This window comes from Moschus berezovskii, chromosome 5 (genome assembly GCF_049115385.1).
Source record: "Moschus berezovskii isolate FMDL1 chromosome 5, NW_MosBer_1.0, whole genome shotgun sequence".
Taxonomy (NCBI): domain Eukaryota; kingdom Metazoa; phylum Chordata; class Mammalia; order Artiodactyla; family Moschidae; genus Moschus; species Moschus berezovskii.
The window spans coordinates 33,892,994-33,920,020 of NC_142464.1; the positions used below are offsets into that span (position 1 = coordinate 33,892,994).

The 27,027-nt window shown below is 38.0% G+C and overlaps 1 protein-coding gene across 1 annotated transcript in view; it reads left to right on the plus strand.

Moving 5' to 3' along the window:
- STPG2 (sperm tail PG-rich repeat containing 2) overlaps nucleotides 1-27,027 on the plus strand; it is a 376,150-nt gene that overhangs the window by 137,924 nt on the left and 211,199 nt on the right. Inside the window, exons 7-8 of the mRNA XM_055434603.2 lie at nucleotides 581-744; nucleotides 15,174-15,281. Of these exons, the coding sequence (XP_055290578.2) occupies nucleotides 581-744; nucleotides 15,174-15,281 (272 nt within the window). The remainder of the gene's footprint in view (nucleotides 1-580; nucleotides 745-15,173; nucleotides 15,282-27,027) is intronic.

Genomic DNA, 27,027 nt, shown 5'->3' on the forward strand with positions numbered 1-27,027 from the left:
TTTAGCTTTGTAAGAAGTTGACAAATTGTTTTTCAAAGTAGCAAAGCATTTTGAATTCCTGTCAGCAATATATGAGAAGTCTTTCTAAAAAAATTGCCTAAAGTTACTCAGTTTATAAACAGGATGTGTATAAACAATGGAATACTGCTCAGCCATAAGAAGAGTGAACTTTTGCCATTTGCAGCAATATAGATAGACTTTGAGGATATTATGCTAAATGAAATGTCAGAGAAGAAAAGTACAGTATGATATCATTTATGTGTGAAATCTAAAAAATACAACAAACTACGTAAATAAACTGAATAAAACAAAAAAGAAGCAGACTCACAGATAAAGACAACAAGCTAGTGTTTACTAGTGAGGAGAGGGCAGAGGGGAGGAGTACAGAGGCAGGGATAAATAACAGGGTTATTATGGGATTACATGAAATCAGGTGTGTGAAACTTTTGAAAACTTGAAACACTATAGAATTTAAAGACATTCAGTAAATGCAATACAATAAAATAAATAGTAAAGTTACTAAGTTTAAAAGAATTAAAAGGGTGCTTATTATTATATATTATATTCTTCATAATTCTAGGTCCTGGGTTTTATAATATCCAAAACAATACACTCATCGACAGCTTTAGCAATACCTACTGGAAGAAACCAAAGAAAAGTGCATTTGGTTCTTCTGTTCCTCGGAGTCTCTTCCTGGTTCAGAAAGAAGTTTTTACTACTCCTGGGCCTGCTGATTATAAGGTAATATATGAATACCAAAATTATATTATTTATATCTACTACGAAGAAGGCTGATCGCCGAAGAATCGATGCTTTTGAACTGTGGTGTTGGAGAAGACTCTTGAGAGTCCCTTATACTGCAAGGAGATCCAACCAGTCCATTCTAAAGGAGATCAATCCTGGATGTTCATTGGAGGGACTGATGCTAAAGCTGAAACTGCAATACTTTGGCCACCTCATGCGACGAGTTGACTCACTGGAAAAGACTCTGATGCTGGGAAAGGTTGGGGGCGGGAGGAGAAGGGGACGACGGAGAATGAGATGGCTGGATGGCATCACCGACTCTGTGGACATGAGTTTGAGTGTACTCCGGGAGTTGGTGATGGACAGGGAGGCCTGGCGTGCTGTGATTCATGGGGTCGCGGAGAGTCGGACACGACTGAGCGACTGAACTGAACTGAACTGAACTGAACGAAGAATTTAGAGTTTACAAAATTACCTGTGGTATATGTACCTCATTATTATAAGTCATATTGTTATTGTTAAAATTATTTACGTGTGGTCAATTATGGCATAAAAACAATTAATTTGGTTCAAGCTATGTTTATAATTTATTTTTCAAAAATAGATCTTATTTGGGAATTCCCTGGTGGTTAGATCACCGTGCTTTCACTGCTGAAAGTGTGCAGGTGCAAGTTCAATCCCTGGCAGGGAAATTGTGATCTCACAAGCAATGTGGTATGGTTAGAAAAAAAAAGTCTTATTACCTCTTTGAAGATCTCACATACTTTTGGCATTTGGAATTTTCCCGGACCAGATATCAAACCCATGCCCGCTGCACTGGCAGGTGAATTCTTATCCACTGTACCTGCAGTGAAGTCCCCACTTCAGTTCGGTTTAGTCACTCAGTTGTGTCTGACTTTTTGCAACCCCATGGACCGCAGAACACCAGGCCTTCCTTTCCATCACCAACTCCCAGAGTTCACTCAAACTCATGTCCGTTGAGTCGGTGATGCCATCCAGCCAACTCATCCTCTATCATCCCCTTCTCCTCCTGCCCTCAATCTTTGCCAGCAGCAGGGTTGTTTCAAATGAGTCAGTTCTTCACATCAGGTGGTCAAAGTATTTGAATTTCAGCTTCAACATCAGTCCTTCCAATGAACACTCAGGACTGATTTCCTTTAGGATGGACTGGTTGGATCTCCTTGCAGTCCAAAGGACTCTCAAGAGTCTTTTCCAACACCAAAATTCAAAAGCATCAATTCTTCGGTGCTCAGCTTTCTTTACAGTCAACTCTCACATCCATACATGACTACTGGGAAAACCATAGCCTTGACTAGATAGACCTTTGTTGGCAGTGTACTGTGTCTACTTTTTAATATGCTGTCTATGTTGGTCATAACTTTCCTTCCAAAGACTAAGTGTCTTTTAATTTCATGGCTGCAGTCACCACCTGCAGTGATTTTGGAGCCCCAAAAAATAAAGTCTGACACTGTTTCCACTGTTTCCCCATCTATTTGCCATGAAGTGATGGGACCAGATGCCATGATCTTTGTTTTCTGAATGTTGGGTTTTAAGCCAACTTTTTCACTCTCCTCTTTCACTTTCAACAAGAGGCTCTTTAGTTCTTCTTCACTTTCTACCATAAGGGTGGTGTCATCTGCATATCTGAGGTTATTGACATTTCTCCCGGCAGTCTTGATTCCAGCTTGTGCTTCGTCCAGCTCAGCATTTCGCATGATGCACTCTGCATATAAATTAAATAAGCAGAGTGACAATATACAGCCTTGACATACACCTTTTCCGATTTGGAACCAGTCTGTTGTTCCATGTACAGTTCTAACTGTTGCTTCTTGACCTGCATACGGATTTCTCAAGAGGCAGGTCAGGTAGTTTGGTATTCCCATCTCTTTCAGAATTTTCCACAGTTTATTGTGATCCACACAGTCAAAGGTTTGGCATAGTCAATAAAGCAGAAGTAGATGCTTTTTTAGAACTCCCTCGCTTTTTCGATGATACAGTGGATATTGGCAATTTGACCTCTGGTTCCTCTGCCTTTTCTAAATCTAGCTTGAACATCTGGAAGTTCACGATTCACGTATTGCTGAAACCTGGCTTGGAGAATTTTGAGCATGACTTTGCTAGTGTGTGGGTTGAGTGTTATTGTGCGGTAGTTTGAGCATTCTTTGACATTGTCTTTCTTTGCGATTGGAATGAAAACTGACCTTTTCCAGTCCTGTGGCTACTGCTGAGTTTTCCAAATTTGCTGGCATAGTGAGTGGAGCACTTTCACAGCATCACCTTTCAGGATTTGAAATAGCTCAGCTAGAATTCCATTGCCTCCATTAGCTTTGTTCATAGTGATGCTTCCTAAGGCCCACTTGACTTTGCATTCCAGGAGGTCTGGCTCTAGGTGAGTGATCACACCATCATGATTATCTGGGTTGTGAAGATCTTTTTTGTATAGTTCTTCTCTGTGTTCTTGCCACCTCTTCTTAATATCTTCTGCTTCTGTTATGTCCATACCATTTTTGTCCTTTATTAAACTCATCTTTGCATGAATTATTCCCTTCATATCTCCAATTTTCTAGAAGACATCTCTAGTCTTTCCCATTCTATTGTTTTCCTCTATTTATTTGCACTGATCACTGAGGAAGGCTTTCTTATCTTTCCTTCCTATTCTTTGGAACTCTGCATTCAAATGGTTGTATCTTTCCTTTTCTCCTTTGCTTTTCACCTTTCTTCTTTTCACAGCTATTTATGAGGCCTCCTCAGATAGCCATTTTACTTTTTTGCATTTATTTTTCTTGGGGATGGTCTTGATCCCTGTCTCATGTACAATGTCACGAACCGCTGTCCATAGTTCATCAGGCATTCTGCCTATCAGATCTAATCCCTTGAACTTATTTCTCACTTCCATTGTATAAAGGGATTTGATTTATGTCATATATGAATGGTCTAGTGGTTTTCCCTACTTTCTTCAATTTAAGTCTGAATTTGGCAATAAGGTGTTCATGAGCTGAGCCACAGGCAACTCCCGATCTTGTTTTTGCTGACTGTATGGAACTTCTCCATCTTTGGCTGGAAAGAATATAATCAGTCTCATTTAGGTATTGACCATCTAGTAATGTCCATGTTAGAGACATGTTGGAAGAGGGTGTTTGCTATGACCAGTGCGTTCTCTTGGATAAACTCTATTAGCCTTTGTCCTGTTTCATTCTGCACTCCAAGGCCTAATTTGCCTGTTACTCCAGGTATTTCTAGACTTCCTACTTTTGCCTTCCGATCCCCTATAATGAAGAGGGCATCTTTTTGGGGTGTTAATCATAGAAGATCTTGAAGGTCTTCATAGAACTGTTCAACTTCAGCTTCTTCAGCATTACTGGTCAGTATATAGACTTGGATTACCATGGTAGTCTCAGAGTTTAAAGACTACCATGGTAATCCAAGTCTATATACTGACCAGTAATGCTGAAGAAGCTGAACAGTTCTATGAAGACCTTCAAGATGGATGTTTTTAAAATGCTATTAAAGTACTATCTTTTAAACATTTTCATCCTTTAGCTTTCTGTCATTGGTGTAAGGGCTTCCTGGTGGCTCAGATGGTAAAAAATCTGCCTGCAATGTGGGAGGCCCTGGTTTGAATCCTGGGTGGCAAAATCCCCTGGAGAAGGGAATGGCAATATACTCCAGTATCTTGCCTGGAGAATTCCATGGACAGAGGAGCCTGGTGTGCTACAGTCCATGGGGTCATAAAGAGTCAGACATAACTGAGCAACTAGCACTTTCCCTTATTGGTATAAAGAAATATAATAGTCTTTATTGAGATTGCTTTACCAATGGTCCATACTTCTTGCTAGATTAAATGATTAATTCTACTCATATTACTGCTGCTGCTAAGTTACTTCAGTCGTGTCTGACTCTGTGCGACCCCATAGACGGCAGCCGACCAGGTTCCGCCGTCCCTGGGATTCTCCAGGCAAGAACGCTGGAGTGGGTTGCCATTTCCTTCTCCAATGTGTGAAAGTGAAAAGTGAAAGTGAAGTCGCTTAGTTGTGTCCGACTAGTAGCGACCCCATGGACTGCAGCCCACCAGGCTCCTCTGTCCATGCGATTTTCTATTACTAGTTAGAAAAATTTTCTCAAGTTTTTTTTTTTCTCTGTTAGTTTCATCTTTTATATATGTTTTTGCCTTATTGAACTTGTGCATCCTAGAACAATGCTCAAGAATGTTCATTGGATTTAAAAAAATCCAGAACCCAACAAGGTAAAACTCACAGAGTATGACATTCAATAAGAAAAAAGTACTAAGTATGTAAAGGGGTAGGAAAGTATAACTTAGAATAAGGAAAAAAATCAATAGAGAAGAGAACCAGAAATTACACAGATGACAAAATACTAAGTAGGTAAGTACATTAAACAATCATTATAACTATATTCTTGAGCCCATCTTTGCATGAAATGTTCCCTTGGTATCTCTAATTTTCTTGAAGAGATCTCTCGTCTTTCCCGTTCTAGTGTTTTCCTCTATTTCTTTGCATTGATCACTGAGGTAGACTTTCTTATCTCTCCTTGCTATTCTTTGGAACTCTGCATTCAAGTGGCTATGTCTTTCCTTTTCTCCTTTGCTTTCATTTCTCTTCTTTTCACAGCTATTTGTAAGGCCTCCTCAGACAGCCATTTTACTTTTTTGCATTTCTTTTTCTTGGGGATGGTCTTTATCTATGTCACCTGTACGGTGTCACGAACCTCTGTCCATAGTTCATAAGGCATTCTATCAGATCTAGCCCCTTAAATCTATTTCTCACTTCCACTGTATAATCATTAGGGATTTGATTTAGGTCATATCTGAATGGTCTAGTGGTTTTCCCTACTTTCTTCAGTTTAAGTCTGATTTTGGCACTAAGGAGTTCATGATCTGAGCCACAGTCGGCTCCTGGTCTTGTTTTTGCTGACAGGAGAGAGCTTCTTAATGTTTGGCTGAAAAGAATATATTCAGTCTCATTTTGGTGTTGACCATCTAGTGATGTTCATGTGTAGAGTCTTCTCTTTTGTTGTTGGAAGACGGTGTTTGCTATGACAAGTGCATTCTCTTGGCAGAACTCTATCAATCTTTGCATTACTTCATTCTGTACTCCAAAGCCAAATTTGCCTGTCATTCCAGGTGTTTCTTGACTTCCTGTTTTTGCATTCCAGTCCCCTATAATGAAAAGGACATCTTTTTTGGGTGTTAATTCTAGAAGGTTTTGTAGGTCTTTATAGAACCGTTCAACTTCAGCTTCTTCAGCATCACTGGTCGGGGCATAGACTTGGATTACTGGGATATTGAATGGTTTGCGTTGGAAACGAACAGAGATTGTTATGTCATTTTTGAGACTGTCCAAAATGAGACAGTCCAAGTACTGCTTTTTGGACTCTCTTTTGGACCATGATGGTTATTCCCTTTTTTCTAAGGGATTCTTGCCCTCAGTAGCAGATATAATGGTCATCTGAGTTAAATTCACCCATTCCAGTCCATTTTAGTTCACTGATTCCTAAAATGTCGACGTTCAGTCTTGCCATCTCCTGTTTGACCACTTCCAATTTACCTTGATTCATGGACCTAACATTCCAGGTTCCTATGCAGTATTGCTCCTTACAGCATCGGGCTTTTCTTCCATCACCAATCACAAACACAACTGGTTGTTGTTTTTGCTTTGGCTCTGCCTCTTCATTCTTTCAGAGTTATTTCTCCACTGATCTGCAGTAGCATTTTGGGCACCTACTGAGCTGGGGAGTTCATCTTTCAATGTCCTATCTTTTGCTTTTTCATACTGTTCATGGGGTTCTCAAGGCAGGAATACTGAAGTGGTTTGCCCTTCCCTTCTCCAGTGGACCACATTTTGTTAGAAATCTCCACCATGACCTGTCTGTCTTGGGTGGCCCTACAGGGCATGGGTCATAGTTTCATGAGTTAGACAAGGCTGTGGTCCATGTGATTAAATTGGTTCGTTATCTGTGATTGTGGATTTCAGTCTGTCTGCCCTCTGATGGAGAAGGATAAGAGGCTTATGGACAATAAAGGACAATAATGGTATGGACTTAACAGAAGCAGAAGATTTTAAGAAGAGGTGGCAAAATACACAGAAGAACTGTACAAAAAAATCTTCATGACCCAGATAATCATGTTGGTGTGATCACTTACCTAGAGCCACACATCCTGGAATGTGAAGTAAGGGGGCTTAGGAAACATCACTACAAACAAAGCTAGTGGAGGTGATGGAATTCCAGTTGAGCTGTTTCAAGTCCTAAAAGATGATGCTGTGAAAGTGCTGCACTCACTATGCCAGCAAATTTGGAAAACTCAGCAGTGGCCACAGGACTAGAATAGGTCAGTTTTCATTCCAGTCCCTAAGAGAGGGATTGCCAAAGAATGCTCAAGCTACTGCACAATGGCACTCATTTCACCTGCTAGGAACGTAATGCTCAAAATTCTCCAAGCCAGGCTTCAACAGTACATGCACTGTGAACTTCCAGATGTTCAAGCTAGTTTTAGAAAAGGCAGAGGAACCAGAGATCAAATTGCCAACATCCTCTGGATCATCGAAAAAGCAAGATAATTCCAAAATATCATCTATTTATGCTTTATTGACTATGCCAAAGCACTCTGCTTATGCTGGGCTGGATGAAGCAGAATCTGGAATCAAAATATCCAGGAGAAGTATCAATAATCTCAGGTATGCAGATGACTCCACCCTTATGGCAGAAAGTGAAGAAGACTTGAAGTGCCTCTTGATGAAAGTGAAAGAGGAGAGTGAAAAAGTTGGCTTAAAGCTCAACATTCTAAAAACAAAGATTATGGCATCCTGTCCCATCACTCCATGGCAAATAGGTGGAGAAAACAGTGGAAACAGTGGCAGACTTTATTTTTTGGGCTCCAAAATCACTGCAGGTGGTGACTGCAGCCATGAAATTAAAAGACACTTACTCTTTGGAAGAAAAGTTATGACCAACGTAGACAGCATATTAAAAAGCAGAGACATTACTTTGCCAACAAAGGTCCGTCTAGTCAAGGCTATGGTTTTCCAGTGGTCATGTATGGATGTGAGAGTTGGACTGTGAAGAAAGCTGAGCGCCGAAGAATTGATGCTTTTAAACTTTGGTGTTGGAGAAGACTCTTGAGAGTCCCTTGGACTGCAAGGAGATCCCACCAGTCCATTCTAAAGGAGATCAATCCTGGCTGTTCATTGGAAGGACTGATGTTGAAGCTGAAACTCGAATATTTTGGCCACTTTATGCGAAGAGCTGACTCATTTGAAAAGACCCTGCTGCTGGGAAAGATTGAGGGCAGGAGGAGAAGGGGATGACACAGAATGAGATGGTTGGATGTCATCACCAACTCAATGGACATGATTTGAGTATATTCTGGGAATTCCTGATCGACAGGGAGGCCTGGTGTACTTCAGTCCAAAGAGTCAGACATGACTGAGTGACTGAACTGAACTGATAGCTATATTCTATATGTTCAAGAAGATAGTGGAAAAATAAGACATATTAAGTAGAGAAATGTTGCAAATAAAGAGACACAATTTGAAGTTCATGAAATGGGAAGTATACCATATGAGAATAAGTACATTCTGACTAACAACAATTTATGCAGCTCAAACAAAACTATTAGTTAACCTTAAGACAAACAACCTCAAGTGAAAAAAAAGACAGGAAAAAGACTTTTTTCCTCAGTGAGAAAAAAAGACAAAAAGTAATGAATAAAGTATCAGTAAACTCTGGGTATATTTGAAGTGGCCTGTTGGACTGTGAAGAAAGCTGATCGCCGAATAATTGATGATTTTGAACTGTGGTGCTGGAGAAGACTCTTGAGAGTCCCTTGGACTGCAAGGAAATCCAACCAGTCCATTCTAAAGGAGATCAATCCTGGGTGTTCATTGGAAGGACTTATGCTAAAGCTGAAACTCCAATACTTTGGCCACCTCATGCAACGAGTTGACTCACTGGAAAAGAGTCTGATGCTATGAGGGATTGGGGGTAGGAGGAGATGGGGACGACAGAGAATGAGATGGCTGGATGGCATCACCGACTCGATGGACATGAGTTTGAGTGAACTCCGGGAGTTGGTAATGGACAGGGAGGCCTGGCGTGCTGTGGTTCATGGGGTCGCAAAGAGTCGGACACGACTATGCGACTGAACTGAACTGAACTGAAATGTGTAACTAGAATCCTAGAAGGGAAGGAATGAGTGAATGAAGCAAAGGAAGTAATTTTAAGAAATAATATGGCTGAAAATTTCCAAATTTTGGTGAAATCTAAAACCACATATTCATAAAGCTCAACAAATCCATAGCAAAATGGCATCAAAGGACTATGCCAAGGCAAATTACAATCAAATTGAATAAAATGGTAATAAAGAATAAATTCTTAAAAACAACCAGATGAAAAGTAGACGTGGCATTAAGAGGGATGAAGTTCACAATGACACTACACTTCAGGTTGGAAATGATGCAAGCCAGAAGACAGCTTTAAAGTATTGAAAGTAAACAGTTGTTAGCCTGTCGTTCAACTGCAGGCTCGAATACCCTGCAAAAATGAAAACAAAGTGAAAAGCCTTTCTAAAAACTTCCATGTATAAAATAAGTCATGGAAATGTAATGCACAGCCAATGCAGGAGACATAAGAAATGTGGGTTCGATCATTGGGAAGATCCCCTGAAGGAAGAAATAGCAACCCATTCTAGCCTTCTTGCCTGGAGAATACTCATGGATAGAGGAACCTGGCAGGCTACAGTCCATAGGCTTGCAAAGAGTCAGACATGACTGAAGCAACTTAGCATGCATATACGCACTATACTGAATATTTGAAAGTTGTTATGTAAATCTAAAGAGCTCTCGTTGCACAAAAAACTTTGTGGTGATGGATGTTAACTTGACATTGTGATGACCATTTGCAATATGTACAAGTATCAAACCATTATGTTGTACACCTGAAGCTAATATAATGTTGTATGTCAGTTCAGTTCAGTTCAGTTCAGTCACTCAGTCGTGTCCAACTCTTTGTGACCCCATGAATCACAGCATGCCAGACCTCCCAGAGTTCACACAAACTCATGTCCATCGAGTCGGTGATGCCATCCAGCCATCTCATTATCTGTCGTCCCCTTCTCCTCCTGCCCCCCATCCCTCCCAGCATCAGAATCTTTTCCAGTGAGTCAACTCTTCGCATGAGGTGACCAAAGTATTGGAGTTTCAGCTTTAGCATCAGTCCTTGCAATGAACACCCAGGATTGATCTCCTTCAGAATGGACTGGTTGGATCTCCTTGCAGTCCAAGGGACTCTCAAGAGTCTTCTCCAGCACCACAGTTCAAAAGCATCAATTCTTCGGTGCTCAGCTTTCTTCACAGTCCAACTCTCACATCCATACATGACCACTGGAAAAACCATAGCCTTGACTAGACGGACCTTTGTTGGCAAAGTAATGTCTCTGCTTTTTAATATGCTCTCTAGGTTGGTCATAACTTTCCTTTCAAGGAGTAAGCTTGTTTTAATTTCATGGCTGCAATCAGCATCCACAGCTCTACCTCAATAAAAAAGATCTTTTCATATATATGAAAGCTGAAATACTTATCCACAAAAGGGTAAGAAATGTTAAAGAAAGTCCTCCAGGCAGAAAAAATGTTACCCAATAAAATCTGGATCTTTATGAAGTAATGCAGGGTATAAAAGATACTTGTGTGGGTAAATATAAAAGATTTGTGTGATTTCTCATTTTACTGAAAGCAAAAATTTTTCATTTTTTGATTTGCTGACAGTTTACCTGTGTAGAAAGAAGTGGAAGCCAACAGAGGAATTCTTATTCTGACCTTAATTTTGATTAAATAGAGGGGAACTCATTTATGAAATAGAAGGGAAGAATAATTTTATAAATAGTGATCATGTTATTTAAAAGTTAAGAATCATCAAAGAAAGAGATTCTGGTCATTGTTAGACATGTACAAAAAATACAGAAAATCCCTGTTTCAAAATGATCATCAGAAAACAAAAAATGTTCCTAAGATAAGATGATACAAATAAAATTAGCCTAACAGGTTGACAGAAAACCACTTTCATGAGTAAAATTCTGACAGTGCAGTTTGTTGCACGTTAAACTTTTAAAAAATTAATTATTTTAGATATAATCATTCATTTTTAGATTTCCTGCCCATTTAGGTCAACACAGAACATTGAGTACAGTTTCCTGTGCTATACAGTATGTTTTCATTAGTTTCCTATATTATATATAATACTGTATAATAATATATATGTGTATAATAATATATATATTATTATACACACACACACATATATATATATGGCTCTGTGGTGAAGAATCCACCTGCCAGTGCAGGAGACAGGGGTTTGATCCCTGGGTTAGGAAGATCCCCTGGAGAAGGAAATGGCTGCCGACTCCAGTATTTGTGCCTGGAAAATCCCATGAGCAGAAGAGCCTGGTGGGCTACAGTCCATGGGGTTGTAAAAGAGTCGAACGTGACCTAGTGACTAAACAACAACAACACAACAGTGTATGTATGTTGACTCTAACCTCCCAGCTCATCGCCCTCCCTCTTCCCTTGGTATCCATAGTTTGTTTTCTAAGTCTGTGTCTGTATTTCTGCTTTGGGAATAAGTTCACCTGTATCATTTTTCTAGATTCCACATATGAGTGATGTTATATGATATTTTTCTTCATTCACAGTTTAGATTTAAAAAGACATCCTAATGTATGTATATATAATTATTCATTTTTCTCATCACTGCAGAAGTTGCGAAAGCTTAAGAGAATGCATATATGGAAAAGTTAAAGTAGCTAAAAAATGAGGTGGAAAATATGGAAAGAATTGATATTTGGATATTCTGTACATAGAATATAAACAGAAGTTAAACATTGAGGAAGTTTGAACATTGTTGTCAGATCATAAAATGGCATGTACAGAACTTTGGAACTATGTCTATCCTATAGTACACACTCAGGAAGTAATAAACTCCAATACTTTGGCCACCTCATGCGAAGAGTTGACTCACTGGAAAAGACTCTGATGCTGGGAGGGATTGGGGGCAGGAGGAGAAGAGGACGACAGAGGATGAGATGGCTGGATGGCATCAGCGACTCGATGGACATGAGTTTGAGTGAACTATGGGAGTTGGTGATGGACAGGGAGGCCTGGCGTGCTGTGATTTATGGGGTCACAAAGAGTTGGACATGACTGAGTGACTGAACTGAACTGAACTGAACAGAGAAGCATAGAAATACGATCTAGGAAGCTTAAAGAGAAGAACAATTTTTTGTAAAAATTGATAAAGAAAATTAAACTGGGGACTTCCCTGGTGGTCCAATGGCTAAGACTCTGTGCTCCCAGAATCCTGTAGGGTAGGGCAGATGATATAGGGATAGCTGCTGCTGCTGCTGCTGCTAAGTCGCTTCAGTCGTGTCCGACTCTGTGCGACCCCCTAGACGGCAGCCCACCAGGCTCCCCCATCCCTGGGATTCTCCAGGCAAGAACACTGGAGTGGGTTGCCATTTCTTTCCCCAATGCATAAAAGTGAAAAATGAAAGTGAAGTCGCAGAGCCACTGAATTACTGAACCCGATTGGATTCTTCTGTCAATAGGAACAAATGATTTTCAGCACAGAAAGTATGGAGCACACATAGTCAGAAATTGAATGTTAAATACTTAGCGTATACTATAGGGACTTTAAGTGGTATTATCTTCTAATAGAAAGATTTCACATTTTTTTCTGCAAAACAGATAGAAGTCAATGGAGATCACCTTAATCTAATCATGGTTTGTGTTATTTGCAGTTTTCCAAGACTTAGTTTACTTCATGTGTTCATTGTATACAGTATTGTCCTCTGGGGATTTCAGTTGTGAGCCTGATGTGTTTGACCACTCCCACTCCCGTGTTCTGAATTCTAATATTTAATGACTCTGCGTTTCAGAGTTTTAGCTTAGATTTTTAGCATTATCCTGCTTCTTATCCACTTGCTAACATCTTAAGGGGAAAACAAATCATGTGTTTTCAGGCACTTCAAATCCAGTTTTGTCATGTGGCCCAACAAGACCATAATAAACTTATTTTCTAGCTCCTTAATAGCAGCCCTCTGCCAGATCTAAACCCAGATTCTGTCCTGTTATCAGCAATTACCCCAGGAAAAAAAAAGCACCTGCAGATTGATAGATAACCTTTCAGAGATTCTGTCCTCTTCAGAATCTTAAACCCTCTTGTCTGTGCTGACAACATTCACAGCCCTGTGAAGACTTCAAAATATATATTTTATCTGGGTTTATAACAAATATATCATATTTATGACAAATAAAAAAATCAGTTTTATTTTGTTATATTTTATATGGACTAATTTGGTAAAAAATACAAAATTGTAGTGTTCTGCAAACTACATTCCCTCTAAAGCCAAAGTCATCCAATGAGTAATACATTCTTTGAGCTTGTTAATTTCTACTTTAAACAGTAAAAATTGCAAAATGCTTTTGAACTTATTTTATAATTTCTAATACCACATACATGATAATAATACAATTATTATGAAAGTGGATTGTTTTTCAATTTCAATAAATTTAAAAATCACATGAAATAATAATGCTGGCTCAGATGCTCTGTTTGAAGGATTTCACATCTCTACAAAATGTAAAGTGTGATTTTTCTGTTTTTAAAAGTGACAGAAACTGCCTATTTATTTTTGAGTGACTATGCAGGAATAAAACATGAAGAAAAGAATGGAGAAGCACCAGCTTCAGGATAGTGAAGCACATAGTTTCAAAGATACAGTGAGAAGTGGATTTTTTGGAGATCGATGTTCCTGAAAAAATGAGCAGAGAAAGAAATATCTAACTATTGTACTAGGTGTTAAATTCTGAAGTATTAAATGCAAATATAAAATTTGAAATAAAAATAGTGAAGTGTTTTAAAAAAGGAAAATAAATCCTCATCATTTTTGTATATAAAAAGAATGTTACTGTTGGTTATATGGTTTAAATTATTAAATGAATACAAATGACTGAATTGTATAATAAATTAGGAGTAAATATCATGAGCATTAACTAATTGCTAATTAAAATTTTAGATTATCATCTTCCTCTAGCCTATTAATTTGCATTTTCAATGCATATAAGGATTATATTTAAGAAAGTGTGGATCATTTTACTAGAAAATTTATTAATCCAGGATTGCCACATAATCAATTTAAATATTGTTAATGTATTTCTAGTTCATGTATTAATAGGTAGTAACAAATAATACTATATAATTGACCAAATATCTTATATATTATTGATATTACAACCTGCTAGTTATTAATCAGGACAAGAATTGGTTCTGAATTTAACATTAGAGTGTAGCTAATAAAGTCAAAGAGTTAGTTGCTCAGTCATGTCCAACTCTTTGTGACCCCATGGACTGTATAGCCCACCAAGCTCCTCTGTCCATGGGATTCTCCAGGCAAGAATACTGGAGTGGATTGCCATTCCCTTCTCCAGGGGATTTTCCTGACCACTCCAGTATTCTTGCCTAGAGAATTCCATGGACAGAGGAGTCTGGTGGGCTACAGTCCATGGGGTTGCAAAGGGTCGGACATGACTGATCAGCTAACACTTTCACTTTATTAGCCATCAGTTCAGTTCAGTTCAGTTCAGTCGCTCAGTCATGTCCGACTCTTTACGACCCCATGAATCACAGCACGCCAGGCCTCCCTGTTCACTCAAACTCATGTCCATCGAGTCGGTGATGTCATCCAGCCATCTCATTCTCTGTCATCCCCGTCTCCTCCCACCGCCAATCCCTCCTAGCATTAAAATCTTTTCCAGTGAGTCAACTCGTCGCATGAGGTGGCCAAAGTATTGGAGTTTCAGCTTTAGCATCAGTCCTTGCAATGAACACCAAGGATTGGTCTCCTTTAGAATGGACTGGTTGGATCTCCTTACGGTTCAAGGGTCTCTCAAGAGTCTTCTCCAGCACCACAGTTCAAAAGCATCAATTCTTTGGCGATCAGCTTTCTTCACAGTCCAACTCTCACATCCATACATGCCATATTCTAATGTTAAATTCAGAGCCAATTCTTGTCCTGATTTATAACTGCTGCTGCTAAGTCACTTCAGTCATGTCCGACTCTGTGCAACCCAATTGTAATTTGCCCCTAAATATATTTAAATAATGTATGTAGAGCCATCTTACTTTCCTAGAGGTTCATATAATCAACCCTTTTCCCATTTTAATGTTTCATTGTTAAAATCTTTTATTATATTCCATTTAAAATGTTTAAAAAATAAATATATCTCTATTTAATGATAGCCATATTTTTTTAAATTTAATTATTTTTAAACTGAAGGATAATTGCTTTACAGAATTTTGTTCTATAAACTTATTGCAGAGTTATTTATCATGCCCCTTGTATTGAGAATAATAATGTTTTTTACTTTTGGCATTCACAGGTGCCTGAAATTTCTGATGAATTACCCAACTTGACTAACCGATATGCTGCTTTCTTGTCAAGAACAGAAAGAACTACTAAAGTATCAGATATGGTAAGAACACTTTTCTAACCAAATGTATTTGTAATTTAGGAATCGTGAGGAGACTATGTAGCATAAACATTATATTAGGACCTGAGAGTGGTACCTGGTGGCCTGCTATAACATCTCCAGCTAGTGTGAAACTTCTATATTTTTAAAGTTCAATGAAATTCTTGAAGTTAATCAGAAGTCTGGCTTTGCTCCATGAGAAAATATTATGTGCAATATTTCCTTTAGGGTCAGAGTGAGTCCATTCTTAGGACAAATAGGAAAATTCAACTTGTATGTGAAGTGGAAGATTTACTTTAAGTTCAAATCAATATACTCATAAGTGCAAATATTTACCCTTTTCAGTTTGAATCTCTCTTGAAATTTGAGTCTTGAGTGACATTTTTTATCCCTGTTAATCTGTATTTTAAACTGTGTTGATGTGAGCTTTGCTACCTGAATTGCACTTTTTTTTTTATAAATAGCTAATATTGAATAAATTGAAATAAGGAAAGCATTTGAAATTTAAAACTATATACTTAACTAATTCATTCAAATTAAATTTATTAAAAGATCAAAGTGAAATTTAAAAAGTTAGAATTGTATGTACAGATATTGTTAAAATAAATTTTTGTAGAAATTAGACTATCACAGGATATTATTAGTGACAAGAGGAAAATAGGACCATTAACCAGGTTTTAAAGTGTAGCCAATCAACCAGAGAAGTAGCATTGCTTGCTGAACTAAAATTCTACTGGGTACATAATGCCAAGAGTTCATTTACAGTGTTTTCGAATGCTGAAGTAACTTACAAGTGTAGGAAGAACTCATTTAAATGAAGTACAAATGCAAGCCTAGTTAAATAGAGCTGTGAATGTTTAGGAATTTATAGAAATAAAATTAATTTGGTGAGAGTCAATCATGAATGGACTTATTTTTTTTCTAAGACATTAGTTGACTGAATCTGAGAGACGGAGTTAAATTAGCATTAGATCTAGCAGTGTCTTGACATTTAAGAGATTCTCATAATTGTTTTAGCAAATTATTTCTTCATCTTGAGGAATTTTAGGGTTGTGCTGTGATTCTCAAGTGAGTCATTGTTATACATACCTTTGAATCCATTGTGAAGTATGTCATGAGTAATTTATTACTAATATAAAGGTTTTTAGGGCTTCCCTGGTAGCTCAGTTGGTAAAGAATCTGCCTGCAAAAAACACTGCAGGAAACCAGTGTTTGATCCCTGGTTTGGTAAGATCCTCTGGAGAAGTAAATGGTAACCCATCCCAGTATTCTTGCCTGGAAAATCACATGGACAGAGGATCCTGGTGGGCTGCAGTCCATGGGATTGCAAGAGTGAGACATGACTTAGCAACGAAGCCTCTATAAAGTTTTTAAGCTTTGGAATATTTAGAATGGATTCAGAGTTATTTCTATTGTAGTATTATAGCTACTAGGAAAAACCTATGCAGATTTCTGAAGGTAATGCATAGGAACGTATATGTAAATGTTACACCTTATGTTTGTAGTGAAAAAAAAGATCACCGAGAGATCTGTTCTAGAGAAAGATGAGTTGCCTGCTGCTGCTGCTGCCAAGTCACTTCAGTCGTGTCCGACTCTGTGTGACCCCATAGGCGGAAGCCCACCAGGCTCCCCCGTCCCTGGGATTCTCCAGGCAAGAACACTGGAGTGGGTTGCCATTTCCTTTACCTAACTTATGCTTGCCTCTTTTACCTTTTATCTCCAACTGCGTTTGGAAACTCCTTTTTATTTTAAAAATAATTTGTATTGAGATATAGTTGATTTATAGTGATGTTAGTCAGGTGTACTGAAATATGACTCTATTATACATGCATCCATTCTTTTTTTAGATTCATTTCCCATATAGGCTATTAAGGAGTATTGTGTAGGGTTCCTTGTGCTATATACTAGGTTCTGATTAGTTATCTATTTTATATATAGCAGTGTGTATGTGTCAATCCCATTCTTACAACTTATCCCTCCCCTCTTATCCCTAGAAACCATAAGTTTATTTTCTATAACTCTATTTCTTATTTGTAGATAAGTTCATTTTCAGCCTTTTTTTAAACATATCAGTAATATCATGAAATATTTGTCTTTCTCTCTTTGACTTACTTCACTCATTATGACAATCTGTATGTCCATCCATATTGCTGCAAATATGTACCACATCCTCTTTATCTGTTCCTCTGTTGATGGACATTTAGGTTGCTTCCATGTCCTGGCTATTGTAAATAGTGCTGCAGTGAACATTTGGGTGCATGTATATTTTTGAATTATGTTTTTCCTTGGATATATGCCCAGGAATGGAATTGCTAGATTATACGGTAGCTCTATTTTTAGTTTTTCGAGGAACCTCCATGCTGTTCTTCATGGTGAATTTACATTGTTACCAGTAGTGTAGGAGGGTTCCCTTTGTTCTAGACCCTTTTCAGTCTTTATTGTTTGTAGATTTTTTAAATAGCATTTTCTTTATTTGGCAAGAAACACTTGCATTTAAAAGAATTGGTTGGGATTCAGTTTATCCAGAGAGCAACATAGTTTAGTCACATAGAATTCTTCGGATTTTGAATCCTTTCTACAAATGAGAATACCTTTCAAGCATGTGGGTATATAATATGTATCTAGTGAAAAATTCAGATTATTGATTTCAATATATCAATATTGATCTCAAATTTATATTGATAATTGGATTAATTTTTAAATTTTCTTATCAAATAAAAACATTAGAACATTTACCTCCTTTATGTTTACATTTTATATATATGGATGTACTACAGTCTTGAAGGAATGCATAGTTTAATTTTCAATATATTACATAAGAGTTTTACAAAAGGTATTTAAAAACCCAGACTTATGGTTTCATATGAAAGAGCATATGTATGTACACATATATGTCTGTATCTCCCTTCTTTTTACAAAGTCCCAATGAAATAACTTTTAAAAAACTATAATATAAGCATTAGCTGAATATAAAAAGTCAAAGATATTGAAAATATGATAAAGTGAAGCTAGATACAAGCCAGTTCAGTTGAGTTCAGTCGCTCAGTCGTGTCCGACTCTTTGCGACCCCATGAATCACGGCATGCCAGGCCTCCCTGTCCATCACCAACTCCCGGATTTCACAAAACTCACGTCCATTGAGTCGGTGATGCCATCCAGCCATCTCATTCTCTGTCGTCCCCTTCTCCTCCCGCCCCTAATCCTTCCCAGCATCAGAGTCTTTTCCAACGAGTCAACTCGTCGCATGAGGTGGCCAAAGTATTGGAGTTTCAGCTTTAGCATCAGTCCTTCCAATGAAAAACCAGGATTGATCTCCTTTAGAATGGACTGGTTGGATCTCCTTGCAGTCCAACAGACTCTCAAGAGTCTTCTCCAGTACCACTGTTCAGAAGCATCAATTCTTCGGCGATCAGCTTTCTTCATAGTCCAACTCTCACATCCATACATGACCACGGGAAAAGCCATAGCCTTGACTAGACAGACCTTGGTTGTCAAAGTAATGTCTCTGTTTTTTAATATACTATCAAGGTTGGTCATAACTTTCCTTCCAAGGAGTAAGCGTCTTTTAATTTCACGGCTGCAATCAGCATCCGCAGTGATTTTGAAGCCCAAACAAATAAAGTCTGACACTGTTTCCTCTGGTTTTCCATCTATTTCCCGTGAAGTGATGGGACCGGATGCCATGATCTTTGTTTTCTGAATGTTGAGCTTCAAGCCAACTTTTTCACTCTCCTCTTTCACTTTCATCAAGAGACTTTTGAGTGCCTCTTCACTTTCTGCCAAAAGGGTGGTGGTGGTGTCATCTGAATATCTGAGGTTATTGATATTTCTCCCAGCAATCTTGATTCCAGCTTGTGCTTCTTCCAGCCCAGCGTTCCTCATGATATACTCTGCATATAAGTTAAATAAGCAGGGTGAAATATACAGCCTTGACATACTCCTTTTCCTTTTTTGAACCAGTCTGTTGTTCCATGTACAGTTCTGACTGTTGCTTCCTGACCTGCATACGGGTTTCTCAAGAGGCTGGTCAGGTGGTCTGGTATTCCCATCTCTTTCAGAATTTTCCACAGTTTATTGTGATCCACACAGTCAAAGGCTTTGGCATAGTCAATGAAGAAGAAATAGATGTTTTTCTGGAACTCTCTTGCTTTCTCCATGATCCAGCGGATGTTGGCAATTTGATCTATGGTGCCTCTGCCTTTTCTAAAACCACCTTGGACATCCGGAAGTTCACAGTTTATGTATTGCTGAAGCCTGGCTTGGAGAATTTTGAGCATTACTTTACTAGTATGTGAGATGAGTGCAATTGTGTGGTAGTTTGAGCATTCTTTGGCATTGCCTTTCTTTGGGATTGGAATGAAGACTGACCTTTTCCAGTCCTGTGGCCACTGCTGAGTTTTTCAATTTTGCTGGCATATTGAGTGTAGCACTTTCACAGCATCATCTTTCAAGATTTACAATAGCTCCACTGGAATTCCATCACCTCCACTAGCTTTGTTCGTAGTGATGCTTTCTAAGGCCCACTTGACTTCACATTCCAAGATGTCTGGCTCTAGGTCAGTGATCACGTTCTCATGATTATCTTGGTCGTGAAGATCTTTTTTTACAGTTCTTCTGTGTATTCTTGCCACCTCTTCTTAATATCTTCTGCTTCTGTTAGGTCCATACCATATCTGTCTTTTGTCGAGCCCATCTTTGCATGAAATGTTCCCTTGGAATCTCTAATTTTCTTGAAGAGATCTCTTGTTTTTCCTATTCTGTTGTTTTCCTCTGTTTCTTTGCATTGATCGCTGAGGAAGGCTTTCTTATCTCTCCTTGTTATTCTTTGGAACTTGCATTCAGATGCTTATATCTTTCCTTTTCTCCTTTGCTTTTCGCTTCTCTTCTTTTCACAGCTATTTGTAAGGCCTCCTCAGACAGCCATTTTGCTTTTTTGCATTTCTTTTCCATGGGGATGGTCTTGGTCCCTGTCTCCTGTACAATGTCATGAACCTCTGTCCAGAGTTCATCAGGCACTCTATCAGATCTAGTCCCTTAAATCTACTTCTCACTTCCACTGTGTAATCATAAGGGATTTGATTGAGGTCATATCTGAATGGTCTAGTGGTTTTCCCTATTTTCTTCAATTTACGTCTGAATTTGGCAATAAGGAGTTCATGATCTGAGCCACAGTCAGCTCCTGGTCTTGTTTTTGCTAACTGTATAGAGCTTCTCCATCTTTCTGCAAAGAATATAATCAATCTGATTTCGGTGTTGACCATCTGGTGATGTCCATGTGTAGAGTCTTGTCTTGTGTTATAGTAAGAGGGTGTTTGCTATGACCAGTGCATTCTCTTGGCAAAACTCTACAGAAGCCAAACATCTGTGTTTTAGGCATTCCAGGAGCAGAAGGCAATGGCAATCCACTCCAGTACTCTTGCCTGTAAAATCCCATGGACAGAGGAGCCTGGTAGGCTGCAGTCCATGGGGTCGCTACGAGTCAGACATGACTGAGCGACTTCACTTTCACTTTTCACTTTCACACGTTGGAGAAGGAAATGGCAACCCACTCCAGTGTTCTTGCCTGGAGAATCCCAGGCAAGACGGGGGAGCCTGGTGGGCTGCCGTCTATGGGGTCACACAGAGTCGGACATGACTGAAATGACTTAGCAGCAGTAGCAGCAGCAGGAGCAGAATGCTAGGATGGTAGTTAGAAGTATTTGATGTAAAAAACAGTAAGTTATCTTGAAGGGAAGAAAGACATGTCCTCAATTAGAAGAGCTCAACAAAATACCACAGACAAATTTTCAAAGACATTTATTTTTTTTGCATTCTCTTGCATTTTTAATTTTTTTTTGGAGGCTAATTACAATATTATATTGGTTGGTTTTGCCATACATTGACATGAATCCGCCTCGGGTGTACATGTGTTCCCCACCGTGAACACCCTTCCCACCTCCCTCCTCCCCATATCCTCCCTCTGGGTCATCCCCGTGCTCCAGCCCTGAGCATCCTGTATCATGCGTCGAATCTGGACTAGTGATTCATTTCACATATGATAATATACATGTTTCAATGCCGTTCTCTGAAATCATCCCACCCTCACCCTCTCCCACAGAGTCCCAAAGACTGTTCTATACACGTGTGTCTCTTTTGCTGTCTTGTATACAGGGTTATCATTACCATCTTTCTAAATTCCATATATATGCGTTAGTATACTGTATTGGTGTTTTTCTTTCTGGCTTACTTAATTCTGTATAATAGGCTCCATTTCATCCACGTCATTAGAACTGATTCAAATGTATTCTTTTTAATGGCTGAGTAATACTCCATTGTGTAAATGTACCAAGGCTTTCTTATCCATTCATCTGCATTTTCAGAAGACTAGAAATAAAATACCCTTGAAGCTTCCCCAGAGGAAAGTAACTGGGTCACCTACAATGGAATGAGAAACATACTGTTATCAACACTTTCTCATCAGCATTAGAGACTTTTCAGAGCAGGGAATGATGGAATAATATTTTCTAAAATTTCTAAGAGGAGATAATTTTGGACATATTGACAGAATTCTGTTTCTACCCAAAGTTTCAATTAAATGAAACAAGAAACTAATTTTCTGACATGCAAGAGCTTGGAAAGCTTAGTAACTCCACATCCCCATATGTGAAGATGGTCCAGCAAAATTTAAAAAACAAAGGGTGCAAGAGAAGGGTGACATAAACATTGAGAACATAAATTGAGAATTTCTGGATGAAGGAGAGAAAAGTGGAAACAAATTAATAAAGAAGACATTTTATTTCATGCTTGGGACATTCTTCAAAAGTCAGGGGTTTGGTGACAATAGAATTTCATTTCTTCTCTGTGTGTTTGGCTGCACTATTTGGTTTGATAGGAAATTATATTGATTGATTTGAAATCAATCTGTATTCATTGCAGAGGACTTAATTATAGTATAACAATATAAATATTAGAAACCTTAATATCATTAATAAAGTAATAGATCAAGAAGTGTAAAGTAGGAGATAGTAGAATATGTTGGCTCTTTTATTTCATAGTGCAGAGCTAACAGATGTTATCAAAAATTGACAAACTACAATATTAAGCCCTTCCTTATATTAAATTTGTAATGGTAAAATCCAAAGAAAAAAATCACACCTCAAACTAAAAAGCACACTTACTATTAATTTTCTTCATTATTTATTGTGTGAATTATTTCTAGGAATGGAACCAGGGAGAGGTTGAGGATAATTTTACTATTTATTTTGGACTCTTGTATTGATTTGATTTTTATTCATGATGTGAAGATATTTTTAAATAAAAGTAAAAATAATACTCCTGATTTTATGATGAGTATGCATTTGGAATGGTATTATGGCATACTGGTGCCTGTACTGACTCATTTCTCTGCAAACTACCAAAATTCTAGATAAAATAGAAACAAAACATATTCGTGAATGTTTCCAAGAATTAGAAAGAGAGGCGGAGTACACAAGCTAAATTAAGGAAGAAGCCAGAGTGGCAAGTAGAGCACTGAAGCCAACTCAGCCTGAGGGTGTTTGCCAAGCTAGATGACCTTGAGTTTTTTTTTGTGCAGCCTCAGAGACCTTCAGAGAAAGAAAGAAACCTAGGCAAGTTAAGAGTAAAATGCAAATAAGTCTACCTTTCTTACACACCAAAGAATTTATTTATTATTTTTTTTTATTTCTAAAAAAGAATTTTATTAAAAAAGCACAAATGCAAAGAAATGAACAGAGGAAAATTTATGCGTCGAACCTGGACTGGTCACTTATGATAATATACATGCTACAATTCCATTCTCTCCAATAATTCCACCTTCACTCTCTCCCACAGAGTCCCAAAGACTGTTCTAAATGCCTATGTCTCTTTTGCAGTCTCTTATACAGGGTTTGCTAAGTCACTTCAGTCGTGTCCGACTCTGTGTGACCCCATAGACGGAAGCCCACCAGGCTCCCCCGTCCCTGGGATTCTCCAGGCAAGAACACTGGAGTGGGTTGCCATTTCCTTCTCCATATACAGGGTTTAGGTTACCATTTTTCTAAATTCCATATATATGCGTTAATATACGGTATTGATGTTCTTCTTTCTGGCTTACTTCACTCTGTATAATTGGCTCCAATTTCATCCACCTCATTAAAACTGATTCAAATGCATTCTTTTTGATGGCTGAGAAATACTCCATTGTGTATATGTACCAAAGCTTTCTTATCCATTCATCTGCAGATGGACATCTAGGTTGCTTCCATGTCCTGGCTATTATAAACAGTGCTGCAATGAACATTGGAGTACATGTGTCTCTTTCAATTCTGGTGTCCTCGGTGTGTATGCCCAGGAGTGCGATCGCTGGATCATATGGCAGTTCTATTTCCAGTTTTCTGAGGAATCTCCACACTGTTCTCCATAGTGGCTGTACTAGTTTGCATTCCCACCAACAGTGTAAGAGGGTTCCCTTCTCTCCACACCCTCTCCAGCACTTATTGCATGTAGACTTTTGGATAGCAGCCATTCTGACTGGTGTGAAATGGTATCTCATTGTGGTTTTGATTTGCATTTCTCTGATGATGAGGGATGTTGAGCATTTTTTCATGTGTTTATTAGCCATCTTTATGTCTTCTTTGTGTGTGAGGAAACTATTCCATTCACTGTTGCAATGAAAACAATTAAATACTTAGGAATATATTTACCTAAGGTAACAAAAGACTTGTACATAGAAAACTATAAAACACTAGTGAAAGTAATCAAAGAGGACATGAATAGATGGAGAAATATACCGTGTTCGTGGATTGGAAGAATAAATATTGTAAAAATGAGTATACTACCCAAAGTAATTTATACATTCAATGCAATCCCTATCAAGCTACCAACAATATTTTTCACAGAACTAGAACAAATAATCTCACAATTTGTATGGAAATACAAAAAACCTCGAATAGCCAAAGCAATCTTGAGGAAGAAGAATGGAACTGGGGGAATTAACCTGCCGGACTTCAGGCTCTATTACAAAGCCACAGTCATCGGCATAAAGACAGAAATATAGATCAATGGAACAAAATAGAAAGCCCAGAGATAAACCCACGCTCCTATGGACACCTTATCTTCGACAAAGGAGGCAAGAATATAAAATGGAGAAAAGACAGTCTCTTTAACAAGTGGTGCTGGGAAAACTGGTCAGCCACTTGTAAAAGAATGAAACTAGAACACTTCCTAACACCATACACCAAAATAAACTCAAAATGGATTAAAGATCTAAATGTAAGACCAGAAACTATAAAACTCCTAGAGGAGAACGTAGGCAAAACACTCTCCGACATAAATCACAGCAGGATCCTCCAAGACCCACCTCCCAGAATATTGGAAATAAAAGCAAAAATAAACAAATGGGACCTAATTAAAATCAAAAGCTTCTGCACAGCAAAGGAAACTCTAAGCAAGGTGAGAAGACAACCTTCAGAATGGGAGACAATAATAGCAAATGAAGCAACTGATAAAGGATTAATCTCCAAATTATACAAGCAGCTCCTGCAGCTTAATTCCAGAAAACTAAGTGACCCAATCAAAAAATGGGCCAAAGAACTAAACAGACATTTCTCCAAAGAAGACACCAAAGAATTTAAAGGAAGTTGGCTGGTGTTAAACTTTTTGGTATAGAATGTGTGTTAGGGGAATCAGCCCTGAAATCCTGTTACAGTTCACCTTCATTTAATAAGGTGAATTGTTAATACAAAATACCTGTCTGTTACAGATATTAATGAAATAAATTTTATTATTTTATTAATGAAAATAAGAGCTAGTGCTTATAATGTGCTTGTTCTATTCCAGAGACTATTTCAAATATAAAGTATGGTACTCATTTGAATATTATAATTATGGCCATCTTTAAAAATGAGGAAACTGAGTTTAAAGTTTTTAAGTGGCAGAGTGGTAATTTCAAACTGAGGCAGTCTATAGAATCCACTTCTTTAGGGATCTTTTTCTGCTCTTTTCCTCTAACTTGAAGAATTAGGCTTAACTAGAATAAATATGACAATACAGTAATTGATTATTGTGATTTAAGACCGAAAAGGTATGAATGTAAAGATCTCAGACATTATTATAAAGGATAGAACTTTTTTTTGAAATGCAAAAGAAAAAAAAAGTTATGTTTATTAGAAACTGATGGAGGATTCAGCATTATGAAACAATAGTGAAGTTAGTAACTTTCCTCTAGTTACTGAGGCCAAAAATTAACTAAGAATTATCTATTTAGTGGGAAAAATCATTGGAAGAATTTGATGTACTTTCTTAGATTGAGTCATGTCTCAGAAAGGGGCATCATTTGGTTAGTGGCAACCTAGTATAAAAAAAATCACAAAATTATACCATTTTATAAAAATTAACAAAGGAAATACATTAGAATTGCTTGCTGAACAGCTGTGCTACCACTTTTATCAGTTGATAAATAGTTTTATAATACTTACAGTTGAGAATGAAGGACATTTTAAAAGTAAATTTCAATTTGTGTTTATTTCTATATTACATTTATGTTCATTTGATTTGTTAAATATTTTGAATATCATCCCTGAATAAAGTTTAAGAGCAAGTGCTTTGGCATCAGGGATATGCTTTTCAAGTCTCTAAATCTATTTTTTCAAATGTTGAACAGTAAAAATAAATTAAGTAGGCATACCTGATGGAGTCATAGTAAGAACTAAGTGTCTTACTGCGTGCAACACTTATTTCATTGTGTTACCCATAGTAAGCTATAAGTAAGTTAGCTATAAAAATGTGAATGGCAGGGTTATGGCTCAAAGCTAAGTAAATACCACTTCAAAGCCTGTGCTCTCTTTTCATCTTTTTATAATATGAATGAGGAGAATATATTAAAATATGGTAATATCTTTTGCTTTTTATATTTCCTTGTGACATTCACCTTCTGCAACCAGAGGCACCCTCTGTCTTGCATGGTATTGCTGTGTCAGGAATGCAAAGCAGCAGAAAGAATAAATGTCCGGTTTTTTACTTTGGAAGCATTTCTTGAAGCTCATTTCAGAGACAATAGTTGTGGGGGCCATGGCTTTATTTGTTCAATTGCTAAGTCATCTCCGACTCTTCGTGACTGCATCGACTACAGCATGCCAGGCTCCTCTGTTCTCCACTATCTCCCAGAGTTTGCTCAAATTCATGTCCATTGAGTTGGTGATGCTATCCAATCATCTCATCCTCTGTTACTTCCTTCTCCTCCTGCCCTCCATCTTTCCCAGCATCAGGGTCTTTCCCAATGACGTGGCTCTTTGCATCATATGGCCAAAGTATTGGAGCTTCAGCATCATTCCTTCTAATGAATATTCAGGGTTGGTTTTCTTTAGGATTGACTGCTTTGATCTCTTTGCCGTCCAAGGGACTCTTGATAGTCTGCAGCACTGCAACTCGAAAGTGTCAGTTCTTAACTTTATGATAGAGCTTTAAAAATAATTAAAAATATTTTCTAATTTTCAATTTCCTTTAAATATTCTAGAGCTAGAGTTGGCTAAGAGGTCCAACTTCTATATAAATTAGCTATTTATGGATAAAAAAATCTCAAAATCTTAGCATATAATAAAAATCTTTCATTACTCACCTACAAGTTTGCAGGTCTGCTAGAGCAGCTTACTTCAGGCTGCAGGTTTGCTGGGGAGACACTGCTTCACTGATGCCATTTCACTGGGGTGGCTTTTAGGAGCAGTGGGAGGGGGCTAGCTGGAGTATGTCCTTTTCATAATGATGGCAGAGTTAG